Consider the following 21326-nt stretch of genomic DNA (forward strand, 5'->3'; position numbering starts at 1 on the left):
CTTTTCACATGACACTGTGGGGCTGGAGGACTTGATCAGACAGATCAAATCCCCCCATATTTTTATTGTACCCTAGGGCACAGTCTGGTTTGGGGACCTGTGTAGAGGAACCTCATAAAGCGGTGGGGGTGCTGCCATCACCATGTGTGTTGGTCAAGAAAAGGACTTACCTCTTGTACTTGACCACTAATATGTTGTCGCTCTGCTCTCACCCTTTCTGAGCAGCTGCCCAATTAGTGTCCTAGGGAGGCCTCTCTAATTTTTGCAGACAGTACCGCAGTCTGCGGTAGCTCTGGCAGAGAGGGATGCTAGTATAAAAGTAATCTACGTAGAGGTGATAACCTTTATCCAGCTGTGGGTTCACCAAATACCACATAATTTTTCCACTTACTCCCAGGACAGGGGGGGCATTCAGGGGGTTGAATCCTAGTGTCCTTCCCTTAATAAACCCTAAAACTGTGTGTACCCTGAGGTACTCTCGCATAGCTTGTAGAGTTTAATTCCGTACCTGGCCCTCTTACTGGGTAGGTATTGCTGGAATTTGAGCCTCCCCTTGAAATGTATTAGGGACTTGTGCACTCAAATGTCACTTTGGGGAATGTACACCTCAGCAAGCTTTTGCTGAAGTGATCAGTGACCAGCCGAACTTTGAAAAGTCGGTTAAAGTTGGGGTCATCTCGGCGAGGACATTGTGCATCATCTTTTTAATTCAAAAACCTTTGGATGGCCTCAAAGCGTTTACGGGTCATAGCCATGTGGAACAGTGGAGTGTTGTATGAAACATCAAAACTCCAATATTACCAAAATTCTGGCTTCTTCACTAACCCCACTGGAAGGACAAGACCCCAAAACGTCATAATTTCTACTCCATCTACAGGGGTCCAGTTAGAAACTGATGAAGTGGGGTTTTGGGCCAAAAACTGTTGTACATATAAATTTGTCTGGGCCACCATGAGGTTTACAAAATTCTCAGAGAAAAAGACTTTGAAAAAGTCAATTTCTGTGAGGCTGGTAGTGTCAAATTTGATTCTTGATTGCACCACAAAATCAGGAATCTGTGGCTCATAATCTTCGGGGGAGGAGGGGCAAGTGAGGCGAGGAAGGCGTATGACTCCTCAGCTGAATACCGTGATTTGGACAAGTGGGATATTTTTTCACGTGTTGTGTATGTGTATATACCAAATTTTATTCAGGCGTGTGTGTGCTCAGTGTAAACATTTTTATTCTCTTTTTTACAATTTACTGTCTAACACTATTCCTGATTTTATTCAGTAAAAAAATAATGTAATAGACACTGATTACTGCTGTATATTTTTACTGTCCCTAATCTAGCCCAATCAACTAATATAAATTGTTTTTATTTCATTATTTTTTCACACAAAAAAACAACAACCGGATGCCTATCACTGATGTGCGTCACTGATCAGCGCTCAGCGGCTGCAGCACTCACACATGGAGGTGGTGCAAAGGGGGGAGTGGGTGATAGACAGGGAAAAAAGTCCTGGCCAAAAGCAAGCATGGGTGCTGATCAGTGGCTGCAGGACACACAAAAAAACTGTCAAAAAATGAGCAATCAAGTACTGATCAGCGCTTGGTGGCAGAAAGGGGGTGGGAAACAGAGGAGAGGGGGATCAAGGTGGATTAGTAAAAAGCAGTGGTCAGGAACGGATCAGAAACAAATTCTTGCTTCTTACAGGTACAGCAGCAGCAGTGATGGCACAGGCTAAAATAGTCTGTGGCACCACAAGTCCCAGCAGATCCGGCAGCATAACTGCACAGTGACCGCCCTGCAGCGTCTCCAAGCTGGAATGGTCATTGTGGGGTCAAACTGTGTCTCTGATCACGGATTGCACCAATCAATGGGGCTGGGGACTCTGCCGTTGCTAAGCTCCAGCCTATGATCAGTGCTGTTATGGCACCGATCATAGCTGGACCTCAGTGTTTCAGGCAATTTTGGGGACACTGTAAAATGTACAGAAAACCAAACAAAACATAGAAGGCAGATCAGAAGTTGAATGTTGGACATTTTTTCCATTTCATTTGAAAATGTAACTCATTTAGAAATTCATCCTCTATATAAGGGTATGCTCACACTGGCGTAGATTTTCTCATGTGAGAGAATTGGGCCGATTATGCTAATGACACTCTGCTCATACTCTTTCAGAGTTCGAGAAGAGTTTCATCTAAGTGTGATCCAATTCTCTCGCATGAGAGGTGATGAGAACCAGGTAATATTGACTTCACCATTATGAAATAGTGACTGAATTTCATTGTAAAATAATTTTGCTATATTATAAAGGTTTCATGCATAGAATTATAAAAGTCACTCATTTTGGATCCCCAATGAATAGCTATGAAGAGCGTCTCTTGCTCTAGAGAAATGAACATGTCCATGCATCACACAGAAAACCCCAGTGGGCAGCATGTAATCTTTCATTTCCTCTATGGTGGTGCTACAAGGAATGGAGCGCTTGCTGCCAGATTTCCCTGCAGACTACATCTGCTTGCCTTAGCTTTTAGCAGTGGGACACTCTGTTAGATTTTGCAGGGTACCATTCTAACAAAACGGGATTTTCAAAAGCAGACAAATTCCTTAAATCCTTCAGTAAATATTAGGCTTTGCATCTGACATACAGACATCTCTCTTAGATCGTCTTCAGGGTCAGATATGTCATACATGTCACCTGTGCAGCCCAACATCCTGAAAGAGAATAACAGTGCTTCTTACTGTGTATTTAAATGCATGTAGAAGCTGATAACGATTGTCATGAACAAGGCCAGATTAACATTTGGGAGGTCCCTGGTTGAAAATTAGGTGAATGCCTCTTTCCCACCTTTAGGACTTGAACACTACTCCACCCTTATCGCAGCCACATATAGGAGAGGTGGTTATGACGTGCATGGTCCTCCTGATTAAAATTTATGGGATTTATGGATACAGTCGAGACTACAACTCCCTTGAAAAAAAATAGGGACGCAATTTTGGCCACCTCTTCAGGTGGAGAGACACCTTTTTTTCTGGATGAGATCATCCATTAAGCAGTAATGAGAAGGGATACAAATCCCTTAGGTTCCCATGCTGGTGACGACCCTATAAGACATGTCTTCCTCAATCTAGTTGTTACATACAAAGTAACATACAGGACATCTATGAAGTCCCTGACAACCCTGGGTGGCTTCCTAGAATTAGGCCCTATGACCAGCGACTGCCGTGATTGAATCTCTTCTTCATAAAGATATAGAACAGCAGGATTAGAGGCGTATGTTGATACGACCATATACAGAAGGGGGCATGTCACGCATTCCCCAAAGCTGGGATGTAGTATTTAGAATGTAACAAGATATAAATGTATATTCACAAGTTTCCTTGAACATATAATCCTTGTAGGTCTTGATTTAACATAAGAGGAGTTCATATTGTATTTGTCTCCACTTTTTTATTTTTTAAGTCACCCATTGAAATGCGTGTCTCCTTTCCATGTGTGAATTGAGATTTATAGATACTTATGTAGCATGTAAAGCTAAATGACTACATGAATGACTAACAAGGTAGGCCGTGTGCTACTTCAAATAAACATTTAATAATGGTTGTGTTCTGTTATTTTCATTCCCATTCTCTCCGCAGAGACTGCATTTGCCTCCAGACTTGTCAGACACAGTGAGTCGTTCAAGCAAACAGGATCTGGCAGGGTCGACCAAACTGCTGAGCTCAGGATGTGGCTCTACCGCCGCGGGCAAGAAGCACCTGGACTTCTAGTGATTTCTGCTAAGCAGATATGTTCCAAATGGGGCACCATCATCGTCACCATTACACATTTCTCTATAAAACCATATTATTAATGGAATATTATTATTAAAATAGTATTGGTTTAACAGGCTGCATCTGGGTTTTTTTTGTGTACGGATATAAATTGTTTTATAATTTTATTTTAAGTTTGATATAATTTCATATTTTTATGAGACAATAATATACTGATACATTACTTCTCAGTATTTTAGTGCACGAACAAACTGAATTATTTATTGATGAGCTCTCTAAATTATGGACCATGGATCTCATGTCCCATTTAATGTACTTATTGTTTCTTTCTTTTGTGGTGTTTAGCTGATTTTTTTTTTTTTGTGGACCACTATTTCCTGATGAAAAAAAAATGGTAATGTATGTGAATCTGAACAGATTGCACAGAAATCAACAATCACTTTTTGATCTAAACATTTATATAACAAGGAGTCACATATGTTTATCATAAAAAAAAATCTATCAGTTTATTTTCCCCAAAAGCATATTAAATATGTTTTTCTTTCTTCTCCGTTAAAACCATAGTTTTAAATAATTTACAACAACACTGAGAGATTACATCAACAGATTAAATTCTAGATTGAAATTCAAACTGACAGATACATTAATGCTGGTAACTCTGAAATGTTCACTCAAGCTTAATGAATAAATAGTGTAAATGCAGGGCGAAAACATAGACATACAAAACGTTCTTTGCAGTAATAGAGTGCAGAATATCTTGCCTACAAACACCTGACAATTAAGATAATTGGGATGGAGAATGTATGAATTTCTATAATTTAATTTGATTTCTTATGTATTTTGCTTTTTGTCCATTATTATATGAAGATGTTCTACTGTGTCGTTATAGTGGCATCATACATTGAGTTGGTAAAATTCCTGTTACTTGTTGGCTAAAACCAGGGTTGGACATAACCTATTAAAATATCTGATACAGTTATATGAAAAAGTTTGGGCACCCCTATTAATCTTAAGCTTAATGTTTTATAAAAATTGGTGTTTTTGCAACAGCTATTTCAGTTTGATATATGTAATAACTGTTGGACACAGTAATGTTTCTGCCTTGAAATGAGGTTTATTGTACTAACAGAAAATGTGCAATCTGCATTCAAACAAAATTTGACAGGTGCATAAGTTTGGGCACCCTTATCATTTTCTTGTTTTAAATACTCCACCTATTTTTTACTGACTTACTAAAGCCCTTTTTTTTGTTTTGTAACCTCATTGAGCTTTGAACTTCATAGCCAGGTGTATGCAATCATGAGAAAAGCTACTTAAAGTGGCCACTTGCAAGTTGTTCTCCTGTTTGAATCTCCTCTGAAGAGTGGCATCATGGGCTCCTCAAAACAACTGTCAAATGATCTGAAAGCAAAGATTATTCAACATAGTTGTTCAGGGGAAGGATGCAAAAAGCTGTCTCAGAGATTTAACCTGTCAGTTTCCACTGTGAGGAACATAGTAAGGAAATGGAAGAACACAGGGACAGTTCTTGTTAAGGCCAGAAGTGGCAGGCCAAGAAAAACATCAGAAAGGCAGAGAAGAAGAATGGTGAGATCAGTCAAGGACAATCCTCAGACCACCTCCAGAGAGCTGCAGCATCAACTTGCTGCAGATGGTGCCACTGTGCATCGGTCAACTATACAACACACTTTGCACAAGGAGAAGCTGTATGGGAGAGTGATGCGAAAGAAGCCGTTTCTGCAAGCACGCCACAAACAGAGTCGGCTGAGGTATGCAAAAGCACATTTGGAGAAGCCAATTTCTTTTTGGAAGAAGGTCCTGTGGACTGATGAAACCAAGATTGAGTTGTTTGGTCATACAAAAAGGCGTTATGCATGGCGGCAAAAAAACACAGCATTCCAAGAAAAACACTTGCTACCCACAGTAAAGTTTGGTGGAGGTTCCATCATGCTTTGGGGCTGTGTGGCCAATGCCGTCACCGGGAATCTTGTTAAAGTTGAGGGACGCATGGATTCCACTCAGTATCAGCAGATTCTTGACAATAATGTTCAAGAATCAGTGACAAAGTTGAAGTTACGCAGGGGATGGATCTTTCAGCAACACAATGATCCAAAACACCGCTCCAAATCTACTCAGGCCATCATGCAGAGGAACAATTGCAATGTTCTGGAATGGCCATCCCAGTCCCCAGACCTGAATATCATTGAACATCTGTGGGATCATTTGAAGAGGGCTGTCCATGCTCGGCGACCATCAAACTTAACTGAACTGGAATTGTTTTGTAAAGAGGAATGGTCAAAAATACCTTCATCCAGGATCCAGGAAATCATTAAAAGCTACAGGAAGCGACTAGAGGCTGTTATTTTTGCAAAAGAAGGATCTACTAAATATTAATGTCACTTTTCTGGTGAGGTGCCCATACTTATGCACCTGTCAAATTTTGCTTGAATGCAGATTGCACATTTTCTGTTAGTACAATAAACCTCATTTCAAGGCAGAAACATTACTGTGTCCAACAGTTATTACATAGACCAAACTGAAATAGCTGTTGCAAAAACACCAATTTTTATAAAACATTAAGCTTAAGATTAATAGGGGTGCCCAAACTTTTTCATATAACTGTATATATTGAGTTTGCCACATCAATAAGAAAATGTATGTGGCATTATTGATGCTCTGTATGGATGGGGGCTCTCATTCAGGCTATGTGCCCACGATGCAGAAATGAAGCAGAAAATTTCTGCATCATTTCTGCATCTCCCTGGCAGAAAAAACGCATGCGGATTGTACATGCGTTTTTCCTGCAGAATACATGCGGATTCACATGCATTTCCGCATGCGGGTTGTCAAGCACTTTCCAAGTGATTTTAGCATCACTTGGAAAGTGCTTGACAACTAGGTCACACTATATAAATCCATGCAAACGGCATGGATTTATATAGTGTGACCGTAAAAGAATTTTTAAAAATAAAAAAATAAAGCTATACTCACCCTCTGATGGCCCGGCGTGTGCTGCCGCGTTCGTTCCTGTCTGCCGGGATATTGCGAGACACTGCACTGAAGGGCCTGCGGTCACATGACTGTGACGTCACCTCAGGTCCTTCAGTCTTGCACGCAAGCAGAGGGAAGGAGACCGGGGGCCGTCGGAAGGTGAATATTATCTTTATTTTTTATTTTATTCTTTTTTTTACAGGTACAATGGTACCCAGGTCTGGATGAGTGTCTCCTCTCCTCCAGACTTGGGTACCATCCACACATTGAAACGCATACAGTATAATCCGTGAGTACAAATGTACTAACACGGATTATGTGCATCTCAATGCAAGTCAATGGCGGCGATTACGCCGCGCTTCCGCAAAATTAATGGACATGCTGCGGATTTTTGAGCGCAGCATAAAAAAAAAATCCGCAGCATGGGCATTGAAAGTGCGGAATTGCATGGGGGACCATGGCAGAAGGCTTACCATGCGTTTATCATGCATTTACGCTGCGGAAATTTCCGCACCAAAAACGCATGAAATACGCATCGTGGGCACACAGCCTTACTATGAAGGAATCCTAGTTTGACATAGGCTAAAACTCAAATCTTTCCCGTCTGTATCAAATGACTAAAGATAAATTGTAATGTTCTCACCAATAAATTTCTGTTGCATTTCTGGAGACTCTTGTAAAGGAATGCTTCAGCTAGATACAGGTTACTGAAAAGCTGTGCACAAAAATGTCCAAAATAAGTGGCAGAAATGGCACATATGAACAGAGTCTAATTGAACTTGAAATAGCATTTTTCAGAATATGGAAAACTATATACACCAAAAGAGGAAAAAGCTTTAAACAAGGGCCATGTATAAAAATATAATTGTATTGAACAAAGTAAAAACCCAACAATGGGTAAAAAGTGAGAAACCACAGAAGAGACAAATGGTGGATATACCTGGATATTAATATATACAGTACAGACCAAAAGTTTGGACACACCTTCTCATTTAAAGATTTTTCTGTATTTTCATGACTATGAAAATTGTACATTCACACTGAAGGCATCAAAACTATGAATTAACACATGTGGAATTATATACTTAACAAAAAAGTGTGAAACAACTGAAAATATGTCTTATGTTCTAGGTTCTTCAAAGTAGCCACCTTTTGCTTTGATGGCTGCTTTGCACACTCTTGGCATTCTCTTGATGAGCTTCAAGAGGTAGTCACCGGAAATGGTCTTTCAACAATCTTGAAGGAGTTCCCAGAGATGCTTAGCACTTGTTGGCCCTTTTGCCTTCACTCTGCGATCCAGCTCACCACAAACCATCTCAATTGGGTTCAGGTCTGGTGACTGTGGAGGCCAGGTCATCTAGCGTAGCACCCCATCACTCTTCTTCTTGGTCAAATAGACCTTACACAGCCTGGAGGTGTGTTTGGGGTCAATGTCCTGTTGAAAAATAAATGATGGTCCAACTAAACGCAAATGGGATGGAATAGCATGCCGCTGCAAGATTCTGTGGTAGCCATGCTGGTTCAGTATGCCTTCAGTTTTGAATAAATCCCCAACAGTGTCACCAGCAAAGCACCCCCACACCATCACACCACCTCCTCCATGCTTCACGGTGGGAACCAGGCATGTAGAGTCCATCCGTTCACCTTTTCTGCGTCGCACAAAGACATGGTGGTTGGAACCAAAGATCTCAAATTTGGACTCATCAGACCATCAGACCAAAGCACAGATTTCCACTGGTCTAATGTCCATTCCTTGTGTTCTTTAGCCCAAACAAGTCTCTTCTGCTTGTTGCCTATCCTTAGCAGTGGTTTCCTAGCAGCTATTTTACCATGAAGGGCTGCTGCACAAAGTCTCCTCTTAACAGTTTTTGTAGAGATGTGTCTGCTGCTAGAACTCTGTGTGGCATTGACCTGGTCTCTAATCTGAGCTGCTGTTAACCTGTGATTTCTGAGGCTGGTGACTCGGATAAACTTATCCTCAGAAGCAGAGGTGACTCTTGGTCTTCCTTTCCTGGGGCAGTCCTCATGTGAGCCAGTTTCTTTGTAGCACTTGATGGTTTTTGCAACTGCACTTTCGGACACTTTCAAAGTTTGCCCAATTTTTCGGACTGACTGACCTTCATTTCTTAAAGTAATAATGGCCACTCGTTTTTCTTTACTTAGCTGCTTTTTTCTTGCCATAATACAAATTCTAACAGTCTATTCAGTAGGACTATCAGCTGTGTGTCCACCTGACTTCTGCACAACACAACTGGTGGTCCCAATTCCATTTATAAGTCAAGAAATCCCACTTCTTAAACCTGACAGGGCACACCTGTGAAGTGAAAACCATTTCCGGTGACTACCTCTTGAAGCTCATCAAGAGAATGCCAAGAGTGTGCAAAGCAGTCATCAAAGCAAAAGGTGCTACTTTGAAGAACCTAGAATATAAGACATATTTTCAGTTGTTTCACACTTTTTTGTTAAGTATATAATTCCACATGTGTTAATTCATAGTTTTCATGCCTTCAGTGTGAATGTACAATTTTCAAAGTCATGAAAATACAGAAAAATCTTTAAATGAGAAGGTGTGTCCAAACTTTTGGTCTGTACTGTAGATAATAAAACTAAATGTGCAAAAAAGCTCAATAAAAAGTTCATATGCATTAATAAGCACACAGAAAAAAAGCATACAAGTGTATACAAATAAAGTGCTTACAGACCAAAGTATATAGCCAAAATTACCATTCTGAATATATGGCAGAATTAAGGTATAAAGTAAGTACTGTGAAATATAACACTGTTATCTAAATATAACACTCACAATTGTAGCCAGAAAAAAATCAATTGTAGTAATATAAACATGATGCTGCCATATATCAGGAGTAATATATCAATTTCACATATACAGTACAGTATATTAATGAGCAAAAATATTCCTGAACAAGAAATATATACAATGCTCAAAAAAATAAAGGGAACACTTAAACAACACAATGTAACTCCAAGTCAATAACACTTCTGTGAAATCTACCTGTCCAGTTATGAAGTAACACTGATTGTGAATAGAGATGAGCGTTGTTCTACTCGAACTGTTCGCCAATCTCAAATTCGAGCTGTTTTGGGCGGTGTTCGAGCCGGTCGGCGAACACGAACAATTTGAGAAAAATTCGGCTGTTCGAGGTTATGTTCGATAACTGTTCGTGCACCAAAATCATAACTGGATTTTTTCTCAGTAATGATGAAAATTAATGTTAATACGCAGTTTGAGTGTACAGCGGGGCGGGGGGAGGGGCAGGGGATGGATCTCTGCAGGAACAATGAAGATCTCCATTTTTTTTTCTCTTTCCCGCATTTGCAGTGGGGAGGTGCAATCTGTCAGCCTATCAGCAGCGCACACACGGAGCGAAGTGCTTTTTTTCACACAAGCAAGGGCATGTGTGATTGGCAGTGTATGTCACATGTCCTTGCCCTATAAGACCAAGCCATTTTCCCCGTCGCCACCATTTTCTCACTGCTGCAGCTGCGTGTTAGACGGCACCGCTGTTGCTGTGTGCGCTATACCTTGTTAATTTCAAGCCAATTTTCGCACAAATATACAGATAGCTTGGGAGTAGGGAATAGTTGTGATTGCAGTCCTTTTAAGGACTAGGTTACAGCATTTCCTACGACTTTTATCAGGCAGGTCTGTGCTCTTAAATAGATAGATTGTGGGAGTAAAGACTAATTGTAATTGGAGTCCTTTTCAGGACTAGGTTACATCAGTTCCTATCAGTTTTTGCCAGGCAGGTCTGTGCCAGTGCTGTGCAAGTTTTTTTCACAGCATTTGGCTGAATCTAGCAAAGCTAATCCTTTTTGGCCTATTGCAGAGTGTGTTAGTCAGTGGAGTAGCCTATCTGTGTTGCAAGATATACCACCTGTGTATAGAATACCAATTTTTTTACTGCACCTAGTGAAGTAAAATCTTTTGGGCATAGCATCATTCTATTAGTCCATCTATACTGACCTCCATCAGGTTGCAAACTGAATATAATTTTTTTCTGCATCTAGCTCTGAAAAAATATTTGGGCTTCTAGCAGTGTGTGGGACTTGGTCTATTAGTCCATCTATACTGACCTCCATCAGGTTGCAAATTGAATAAAAAAATTTTCTGCATCTAGCTCTGAAAAAATATTTGGGCTTCTAGCGGTGTGTGGGACTTGGTCTATTAGTCCATCTATACTGACCTCCATCAGGTTGCAAATTAAAAATAATTTTTTTCTTCATTTAGCTCTGAAAAAATATTTGGGCTTCTAGCAGTGTGTGGGACTTGTTCTATTAGTCCTTCTATACTGACCTCCAGCAGGTTGCAAATTGAATATAATTTTTTTCTGCATCTAGCTCTGAAAAATATTTGGGCTTCTAGCGGTGTGTGGGACTTGGTCTATTAGTCCATCTATACTGACCTCCATCAGATTGCAAATTAAAAATAATTTTTTTCTTCATTTATCTCTGAAAAAATATTTGGGCTTCTAGCAGCGTGTGGGACTTGTTCTATTAGTCCATCTATACTGACCTCCATCAGGTTGCAAATTAAAAATAATTTTTTTCTGCATCTAGCTCTGAAAAAATATTTGGGCTTCTAGCAGTGTGTGGGACTTGGTCTATTAGTCCATCTATACTGACCTCCATCAGGTTGCAAATTAAAAATAATTTTTTTCTTCATTTATCTCTGAAAAAATATTTGGGCTTCTAGCAGCGTGTGGGACTTGTTCTATTAGTCCATCTATACTGACCTCCATCAGGTTGCAAATTAAAAATAATTTTTTTCTGCATCTAGCTCTGAAAAAATATTTGGGCTTCTAGCAGTGTGTGGGACTTGGTCTATTAGTCCATCTATACTGACCTCCATCAGGTTGCAAATTAAAAATAATTTTTTTCTGCATCTAGCTCTGAAAAAATATTTGGGCTTCTAGCAGTGTGTGGGACTTGGTCTATTAGTCCATCTATACTGACCTCCATCAGGTTGCAAATTGAATAAAAAAATTTTCTGCATCTAGCTCTGAAAAAATATTTGGGCTTCTAGCGGTGTGTGGGACTTGTTGTATTAGTCCATCTATACTGACCTCCATCAGGTTGCAAATTGAATATAATTTTTTTCTGCATCTAACCCAGCCAATAGTTTTGGCCTAATACCACAGTTTGGCCACTCAGCTCTGCTCGGTTACCATCCATTGTTTTTTTGTGCAAACAACTCCAGAGTTGTGAATTAGTTAACCACCAAAATGAGTGGAAAAAGGCCTGCTGCTGGTGGAAAGGGGAATAGGCGTGTTGGGAAGGGGAAAAAAGGTTGTGTCCGTGGGGTAGGTGCAGAAGAAAGACCATCTTCCAGCCAAACTAAAATGTCTACTTCTTTTAGCGGACAATGTGATAAGATCCCTTTCTTACGGCCGCGCCAATCGCTACAAATTCCAGATGAGGCACAAAAACAGCAGGTGCTTCAACGGATATCAAGTGCTCCTTTAAGTGGGCTCTCCTCCACATCAACTTCAACATCACAAATACTCCAGTCCTCAAAGGTGTCTCCCCAATCGCACTTGCTTCCTCACAGCTCCCAAATCTCCAGCTGCCCGTCTGAGTATGAGGTAGAACAGATGGTTGAGTCTGCAGAGCTGTTTACTCATACTATAGCCTGGGAATCAGAGGTCGACTCCAGCGCTTCTGTGAATCCAGACGAGGAAATGATCTGCACTGATGCCCAGAATCTTTATGAGTCGGATCCAGGACCAGACGCAGAAGGTTCTGACCATAATGTAGACCCTCATTCCCAAACTGTAACTCCTGTTGGTGGAGACAATGAGGAAGACGATGATAAGACTCAAATACCTGATTGGAGCGACAACTTTAGTTTTTTGTCAGGGCAGGAACAGGTTGGCTCTGAGGACGACGGGTGTGATAACGCACAGGGTGATGATGATGAGGTCGGAGATCCCACTTACTGTCAACCCACAGTCAGCCAAGAGATGAGGTCAGCAGAGGAGGTGGAGGAAGATGCTAGTGACGACGAGGTCAGGTTGCGCCTTCCTGGACAGAGACGTAGTACTGGAAGCACGTCAACAACTGCATCCTCAAACACAACTCTGCCTCTCACCACAAGTCGTGGTGGCTCTTCAGGTCGCATGGGTGCTAAGCCTTGCATAGCCTGGGCATTTTTTCAGATCGATAAAGATGACCCAACTCGTGTTATCTGTAACATTTGTCAGCAAAAGCTAAGTAGAGGCCAAAAAATACATAGTTTGAGTACTTCATGCATGAACCGGCACATGGACATGAAGCATAAGTTGCAGTGGGAAGCTCAGTGTGCTACAATGCGGTCTAGCCGGCCGGGCCAACCACCGTCTGCCATATCTTGTGCATCCGCGGCCTCTTCATCCTCTGTGACTGGGGGGACAGCAGTCACACCTGTTTTGGGGCGCAGACCTGCCACCTCGTTACCCGCAACAGCCAGTGTGATTGGTAGGTCATCATTTTCTTTGGAGGTGGTAACACCAGCTGGTCTTGAGCGCTGTCCGACATCGATAGCACCACCTTTGGATCAAGGCAACCTAACATGTCCGCCTGCATCTTCCTCACAGACCGGCAGTTTGCCGGGGACACCCTTATCAACCCCGTCTAAGCACAATAGCCAGCCCTCGGTCCCTCAGATGTGGACAAGTAAAAGACCATTTCCTCCTAGCCATGAGAAAGCTAAGAGGTTGAATTTCACCATCTGCAAGCTCTTGGCTACAGAAATGCTGCCTTTCCGCCTGGTGGACACAGAGGATTTTCGAGACCTTATGTCCGTCGCAGTGCCCCAGTACCAGATGCCCAGTCGGCACTACTTCTCAAAGAAAGGTGTGCCTGCGCTCCACCAGCATGTCGCACACAACATCACCGCTTCTTTGAGAAACTCTGTGTGTGACAGGGTGCATTTCACCACAGACACTTGGACGAGTAGGCATGGACAGGGGCGTTACATGTCGCTGACTGGGCACTGGGTAACTATGGTGACAGCAGGACAAGGGGCTGCTGTCCAAGTCTTGCCGTCCCCACGAGTTGTGCGTCAATCCTCTTTATGTCAAAGTTCCACCACTGCTTCTGCCTCCTCAACCTCCTCTCGGTCTTCCACCTGCACCCAAAGCCTGTCTGGTCATGCCACAAGCTTTCTAACTGCGCAGAAGGGATCCTGCACACCTCCTTACTATGCTGGCAGTAGGGCTCAACGTCATCAGGCGGTTTTTACATTGAAATGTCTGGGAAATGTGAGTCACACAGCTGAGGAGTTGTGGTCAGCTCTGGAGAACCAATTTCATGAATGGTTGTCTCCACTGGACCTGAAACCAGGGAAGGCCGTGTGCGACAATGCTGCAAAACTGGGTGCGGCCCTTCGCCGGGGCAATGTCACACACGTGCCTTGTATGGCTCACGTGTTGAACCTGGTTGTCCAGCAATTTTTAGCCCACTATCCCAGACTAGATGGCCTTCTGCAGAGGGCACGGTCGCTGTGTGCTCACTTCCGCCGTTCGCATCCCGCAGCTCAGCGACTTACATCTCTACAGAAGTCGTTGGGCCTGCCACTTCACCGGCTAAAATGCGATGTGCCTACCCGGTGGAATTCAACTCTGCACATGTTGCAGCGACTGTGGCAGCACCGACAAGCCCTGGTGCAATACGTTCTGACGTATAGCCTGGGCCAACGAGATTCAGAGGTGGGGCAAATCACGCTGGAGGAGTGGTCTCAGATCAGGGACCTATGCACCCTTCTGCACAGTTTTGAAATGGCGACGAAGATGTTTAGTGCTGACGATGCCATTATCAGCATGACTATTCCGGTGATTTACATGCTGGAGCACATGTTAAACAGAATTCGGAGTCAGGTGGTGGCACAAGAGGAGGTGGAGGAAGTAGAGGAGGAGGAGTTGTATGCGGAAGGGCTAACATCTGCAAGGTCCAGACGGTCGGCAGCACCAAGGCGGCAGGCATGTGAGGGTGGGGGAGATGGTTTTACCAGGGCGCATGGTAGCAGCCAAACTAGTGAGGAAGGTGCAGGAGCCCAGGAAGAAGTGGAGGACGAACTGATGGAAGACTCATCAGATGAGGGAGACCTTGATCACATTTCTGTTGTGCGAGGTTGGGGGGAGAGGACAGAGGAAGGAAGCATGATTGTTACCTCGCCACCAACACAACAGGGACTTGGTGCTCCTGGATGCGCAACACACATGAGTGCCTTCTTGCTGCACTACCTGCAACATGACCCTCGAATTGTGAGAATTAGAAATAATCCTGACTACTGGGTTGCCACACTGTTAGATCCCCGGTACAAAAGTAAATTTGCAGAAATTATTCCTGCCATAGAAAGGGATGCACGCATGCAGGAGTATCAGCAGAGACTGTTGCAGAATCTTACATGTGCTTTTCCACAAAATACCAGTGGTGCACGTAGTGAATCTCACAGTTCCAACTTGCCAACCGTGGGACCGTCAAGTGTTCAGCACTCAAACCGTGACAGAACCACAGTATCTGCTGGTAACATCAATTTTGCGGAATCATTTCACCACTTTTTTAGCCCATCCTTTGCAAGGCCACAGGAGACAAGAAGTCTGACACATAGTCAACGCCTAGAGACGATGGTACAGGAGTATCTCCAAGTAAACATTGAAGCCACGACTGTGTCACTGGACCCTTGCTCTTTTTGGGCTTCCAATCTGGATAAATGGCCGGAGCTAGCCACTTACGCCTTGGAGATCTTGTCATGCCCCGCAGCCAGCGTTCTGTCTGAACGTGTGTTCAGCGCTGCTGGTGGTGTGCTGACAGATAAGCGCACGCGGCTCTCCACTGATAATGTAGACAGACTCACGTTCATAAAGATGAACAAATCATGGATCCGAAACGACTTTTCTACCCCTGTGTCATCCTGGGGAGAGTAAAAGCTTGATGATTGGTTAAAATCACCCTACCAACCGTTTTAAGCTTTCAAATTACTAATCATGTTTATCTGTATCTTGACTGGAAAATAATTTGGGCTTTGTAGCAGTGTGCAGCACTGATCCTATTAGGCCATCTATACTAAAGCTTCACCAGATTTAAAATTAAAAATAATTTTTAGCTGCATCTAGCCCGGAAAATAATTTTGGGGCTCCGAGATGCGCAAGGCACATAAGTGCCTTCTTGCTGCACTACCTGCAGCATGACCCTCATATTGTCAGAATTCGAAGTAATCATGACTACTGGGTTGCCACACTCTTAGATCCCCCAAACTTTTCGATCAACCTTTTCATTTTAATAAAGACCAAAAAAATGGTCATTTTTGAAATTATAAGCATTAGCAGGTTGTTAGAAACTGAAATCAAACCGTTTTCAACTCAAAACTTTATTCTAGGTGATGTTACATTTTCACATAGGACCCCTTGTTCGAAAGGAGCTTCTGAACTCTCTCGTCCATTGAATTTGTCAGGTTTTGGATGGTTTCTGCTTCAATTGTTTTGCATGAGGACAGAATACCCTCCCAGAGCTGTTGCTTAGATGTGAACTGCCTCCCGCCATCATAGACACTCCTTTTAATGATGCTCCAAAGGTTCTGAATGGGGTAGAGGTCAGGGGAGCATGGGGGTCACACCATAAGTTTGTCCCCTTTTATGCCCATATCAGCCAGAGATGCAGATGTTTTATGTGCAGCATGAGATGGTGCATTATCATGCAGAAAAATGATCTTGCTGTGAAATACACGGTTCTTCTTCTTGAACCATGGCAGGAAGTGCTGTTTGAGAAAATCCACATACATTATGGAGTTCATCTTTAGCGCCTTCAGGGATCCTAAAGGGGCCGACAATCTCTCTCCCCATGATTCCAGCCCAAAACATTACTCCACCTCCTCCTTGTTGGCGCTGTAGCCGTGTTTGCGTGGGGTGTCCATCAACCAGCCATCCTCCACTCCATCCATCTGGACCATCGAGCGCTGCACGGCACTCATCCGTGAACAAAACAGTTTTGAAATCAGTCTTCATGTAATGTTTGGCCCACTGGAGCCGTTTCTGCTTGTGTGAAGTGGATAGAGGAGGTCGACAGGATGGCGCATGCACAGCTGCAAACCTCTGAAGGACCCTGCATCTTGTTGTTCGGGGGACGTTGGAGGCACAAGCAGCTTCAAAAACTTGTCTGCTGCTATGACAAGGCTTTTTTGCCGCTGCTCTTTCAACCTGACGTAATTGCCTGTAGGAAAGAGTCCTCAATTTGCCCTTATCAGCACGCACACGTGTGTACTGTGAATCAGCTACATACTTCTTGATTGCCAAGACACTTCATCCTGATCATCGCACAATGTTGATTGTAGTCATGCCTTGACCTAAACACTCCACAATTTGTTGCTTCTCAGCAGCCGACACATCCTTTTTCTTTCCCATTTTGGCAGAAAATGTAGGCTGCTTAATAATGTGAGAGAGCCTTCTTAAGTAGTCTTGCCTTTCATTGGACACACCTGCCAAACTAATTAGCACAGGTGTCTGCAATTGCTTACAGTGATATAAAGAGCCCTGACACACATCACCATCAATGAGTTTAACTGACAAACAAACAAATTCTTCCCTTATCACTCCTAAACACTTTTTGTATAATAATTTGGAACGCAGTGTACATGTGCTTTTCCACAAAACACCAGTGGTTCACGTAGTGAATCTTACAGTTCTAACTTGCCAACCGTGGTCTGTATGGAGTTGTTCAATAAAGGGCCCAAAATTAAGATAACATAGATGGGAGAGGTCTCTATGAATAGGAATTCCTAAGTATTTGATACCCTGTGAGGGCCAGGCAAAGGGAAAGTTGGACTGGATGGAATCCTATATGGATTTGGGGAGGGAGACATCGAGGGCCTCAGACTTCGCTGCATTGATTTTAAAATTTTACCATGTAACAAAGTGATCTATTTCAGCCATAACAGCATGGATGGATATATGTGATTGAGTGATATATACTAGGACATCATCAGCAAATAGAGAGCACTTGTACTCGGTGCCTCCCACCTCAATCCACCTAATATTGGGGTTATGGCGAATTGATGAGAGCAGGTGCTCCGTCACTAGGATGTATAAGAGAGGGGACAGAGGACATCACTGCCTTGTCCCATTGGTGATTGTGAAAGGTGATGAAAATGTTCTGACGCACCCCCTGGGCCTTGGGACACCCGGAGCCGGACCCTTTTTGGTGGATGCTGGTGGTTGTAGTCTTCGTGGCGGCGACCCAGTTCCGTGGCTCAGGGCGGTCAAACCAGTGGCGGAACTATTTATGTGGTTTTCATGTTTAAATGTCCGACTACGCCACCCGTGGATTGCGGTCAGAGTGAACCGCCGCTACAGGGCAGACCACTGAGGCTGGTGTTGTGGGTGCAGCAGAGCGTAGCATAACTCCCCACGGGAGGAGTATAGCCTCAGGGCAGTGTATGCGGAGGATGGGGGTGATGGTGCAGGGCAGCAGCAGTAACGACACGGAGTCAGTGATGCAGTTCAGGGCCTTTACTCACAGTTCTTATTATCCAGACCACGTCTGCAGGTAACGGCTGCCCACGTCGTACTGTGCTCACCAGGTGAGGGGCTCAGACAACTCCCAGATAACTTTGGAGCACTTCACAGGACCCCCTTTGTGTGTCCTTTGTCTGGCCTTTCTTACCAACACTTCTGTCCGGCTGCCTCGGGCCTCCTCTTGGTAAACTTGGCGCCAGTTTCCCTGACCCTATGTGGTGCCTTCCTAGCGGGTGTAGCGAGGGGCTGCGCCACATAAAATGTCAGAGCCTCCGGTTTCTAGCTGAGGGTCGTTTCCTGCCTCCACTAGTTCGGGGACCGGTCTCCCCCTTTGGCCTGACCCCTCCACGCAGGTGGATTCGGGTGTGCGGTGGCGACTCGCCCGTCCGCACCCCTGGGATCCCTTCATTCCTCGTTCCTGGAGCCTTCTCCGCTCCTCTTCCTTCCTTCTCCCTCTTCCAGGCCTGGGCCTCTGTTACTAGGCCCGCCTCCGGAGCAGAGCTCATGCAGAGCCCCTGCTCCCTGCCACTTCTGCTCAGACTTCTCTGCACTGAACTAAGATGGTGCCCACCTTTTATACTCCCTTCTCAATGCACCCAGGAACTGCTTCCTCCCTGCTCCTGCACTACAGGGTTCCCCTTCCTCAGTGTTCCCTCCCCCCACTCCAGCCAGGGACAGGGACTGTCGTGCCCATCTCAGGGGCATATTGGTCGCCCTGCCCCACGGCAATGTGGTGTAATGCATGCAGGTGTCGGGTCCTGATCCACACTCCATCCTTACCTGAGAGTGAGATATCACACCTCTGGGTGAGGTGCAATACGTCTTTAGCAACCGAGCCCTCAGGGTGCTACAGTTCCATTTATCTTCAGCCTAGGTGACGTATTGCGATACAGGGCCGTGATTTTGGCTATAAAAGGGTCCCCTAGACCCCTACCCCAAGCTTTTTAAGAGAATCATATATGGCGTGCCAGGAGACTCTATGGAATGCTTTCTCCAACGAGAGTATCTAATTACAAATTTTTAACTGCATCTAGCCCAGGAAATACTTTGTGCCTAGTAGCAGTGTCTGCTAGTAAGCGGATTATCCCGGCTGTTAAGCAAGCTGCACCACCTGTAGTTTAGACACTTAATTTTTTCAAAGGAAATGCTTCGGGACCATGGGATACTTAGTGAAGAGCATCAGGAGGCACCCCAAGGCATAGGGGCTGGGACTGGCAGTAGGATGCCTTGCGGTGGACAGCCGAGCTCGATCCTTATAAAAGCTTTTTAACTGCAGCAGCTTTAGTGGACGCTACTGGAGCTGGAATTACCGCGGCTGCTGGCATGAGACTTGCCCTCCAATAGATCCTTGTAAATGGATTTAAAGTGTATTCATTCAAATTAGAGAGACAATTTAAATTAAAAAGCTTAGAGCTGCCTCCACCACAGGGGGGCTCGCTCGACCCACCAGCGGACAGGCACCAGTATTGGGAGAGGGGGGCTGGCCGTCAGGGTTCACCGCGGCTCTGGCACAAACCCGGCGACACGGAGGTGGCACGGGCAGGAGCGGACTGGCCGTGTCGGCTTCTCACTTTTTGGATTTTAGAAGGGCATGACATGCCTATATCTGTGTCTCCCCCTCCTTTTACTCCTCCACCTCTTTTATTTTCGCATGACTATATGTACTTGTCACTTTTCCATGTGTTAGTTATGTCTTCTGAGCAGTTTGTCAGCTTTTGGACACCTTTGAAGGTGTTTTCTATGTGTTTCTATGTGTTTTTGTTTGCCTGCCATTGGTTTTAACGGTGTTCGAAGGTGTTCGACGAACAGTTCGACGAACAGTTCGGCGAACACACGGGTGTTCGACGAACCGAACCGAACTCGAACACTACGGGGGTGGCTCAACACTAATTGTGAATCAATTTCTCCTGCTGTTGTGCAGAAATGATAGGCAATTAGCAAGATACCCCCTATAATGGAGTGGTTGTGCAGGTGGTGACCACAGACCATTTCTCTGTTCTCATCCTTTTTGGCTGTTGTTTTGGTCACTTTTACATTTTGCCATTGCTCTCACCCCTAGAGGTACAGTAGCATGAAGCAATGTTTACAGTACAGACCACAGAAGTTACTCAGGCAGTGCAGTTCATCCAGGATGGCATATCAGTGCGAGCTGTGGCAAGAAGGGTAGCTGTGTCTGTCAGCACAGTGTCCAGAGCATGGATCAGATACCAGGAGATGTGGAGGGAGCCATAGGAGGGCAACAACCCAGCAGCAGGAACGTTACCTCCTCCTTTGTGCAAAGAGGAACAGGAGGAGCACTGCCAGACCCCTGCAAAATGACCTCGAGCAGGCCACAAATGTGCATGTGTCTGCACAAATGGTTAGAAACCGGCTCCATGAGGGTGGTATGAGGGCCCGACGTCCACAGATGGGGGTTGTGCTCACACCTCAACACCGTGCAGGACGCTTGGCAACACCAGGATTGGCAAAGTCGCCACCGGCGCCCTGCAATCTTCACAGATGAAAGCAGATTCACACTGAGCACATGTGACAGATGTGACAGAGTCTGGAGACGCCATGGAGAGCGATCTGCCTGCAACATCCTTCAGCATGACCGGTTTGGCATTGGGTCAGTAATGGTGAGGGGTGGCATTTCTTTGGAGGGCCGCACAGCCCTCCATGTGCTCACCAGAGGTAGCCTGACTGCCTTTAGGTACCGAGATGAGATCCCCAGACCCCTTGTGAGACCATATGCTGGTTCGGTTGGCCCTTGGTTCCTCCTATTGCAGGACAATGCTAGACCTCATGTGGCTGGAGTGTGTCAGCAGTTCCTGCAAGATGAAGGCATTGAAGCTATGGACTGGCCCGCCCGTTCCCCAGACCAGAATCTGATTGAGCACATCTGGGACATCATGTCTCGCTCCATCCACCAATGACACGTTACACCACAGACTGTCCAGAAGTTGGCAGATGCTTTAGTCCAGGTCTGGGAGGAGATCCCACAGGAGACCATCCGCAACCTCATCAGGAGTATGCCCAGGTGTTGTAGGGAGGTCATACAGGCACGTGGAGGCCACACACAATTCTGA

General features: G+C 44.5%; 1 protein-coding gene across 3 annotated transcripts in view; it reads left to right on the forward strand.

Annotated features, from left to right (window-relative positions):
• The window catches only part of ELP4 (elongator acetyltransferase complex subunit 4), a 442046-nt gene extending 438173 nt beyond the window's left edge, over positions 1 to 3873 (forward strand). For all 3 annotated transcript variants that reach the window (XM_073658083.1, XM_073658084.1, XM_073658082.1), the window contains one exon: positions 3626 to 3873. In XM_073658083.1, the coding sequence (XP_073514184.1) occupies positions 3626 to 3840 (215 nt within the window). In that variant the 3' untranslated portion in view covers positions 3841 to 3873. The remainder of the gene's footprint in view (positions 1 to 3625) is intronic.
• The last annotated feature ends 17453 nt before the right edge of the window (positions 3874 to 21326 follow it).

This window comes from Phyllobates terribilis, unplaced genomic scaffold (assembly GCF_046119375.1).
Source record: "Phyllobates terribilis strain yellow unplaced genomic scaffold, ASM4611937v1 Scaffold_13__5_contigs__length_258822181, whole genome shotgun sequence".
Taxonomy (NCBI): domain Eukaryota; kingdom Metazoa; phylum Chordata; class Amphibia; order Anura; family Dendrobatidae; genus Phyllobates; species Phyllobates terribilis.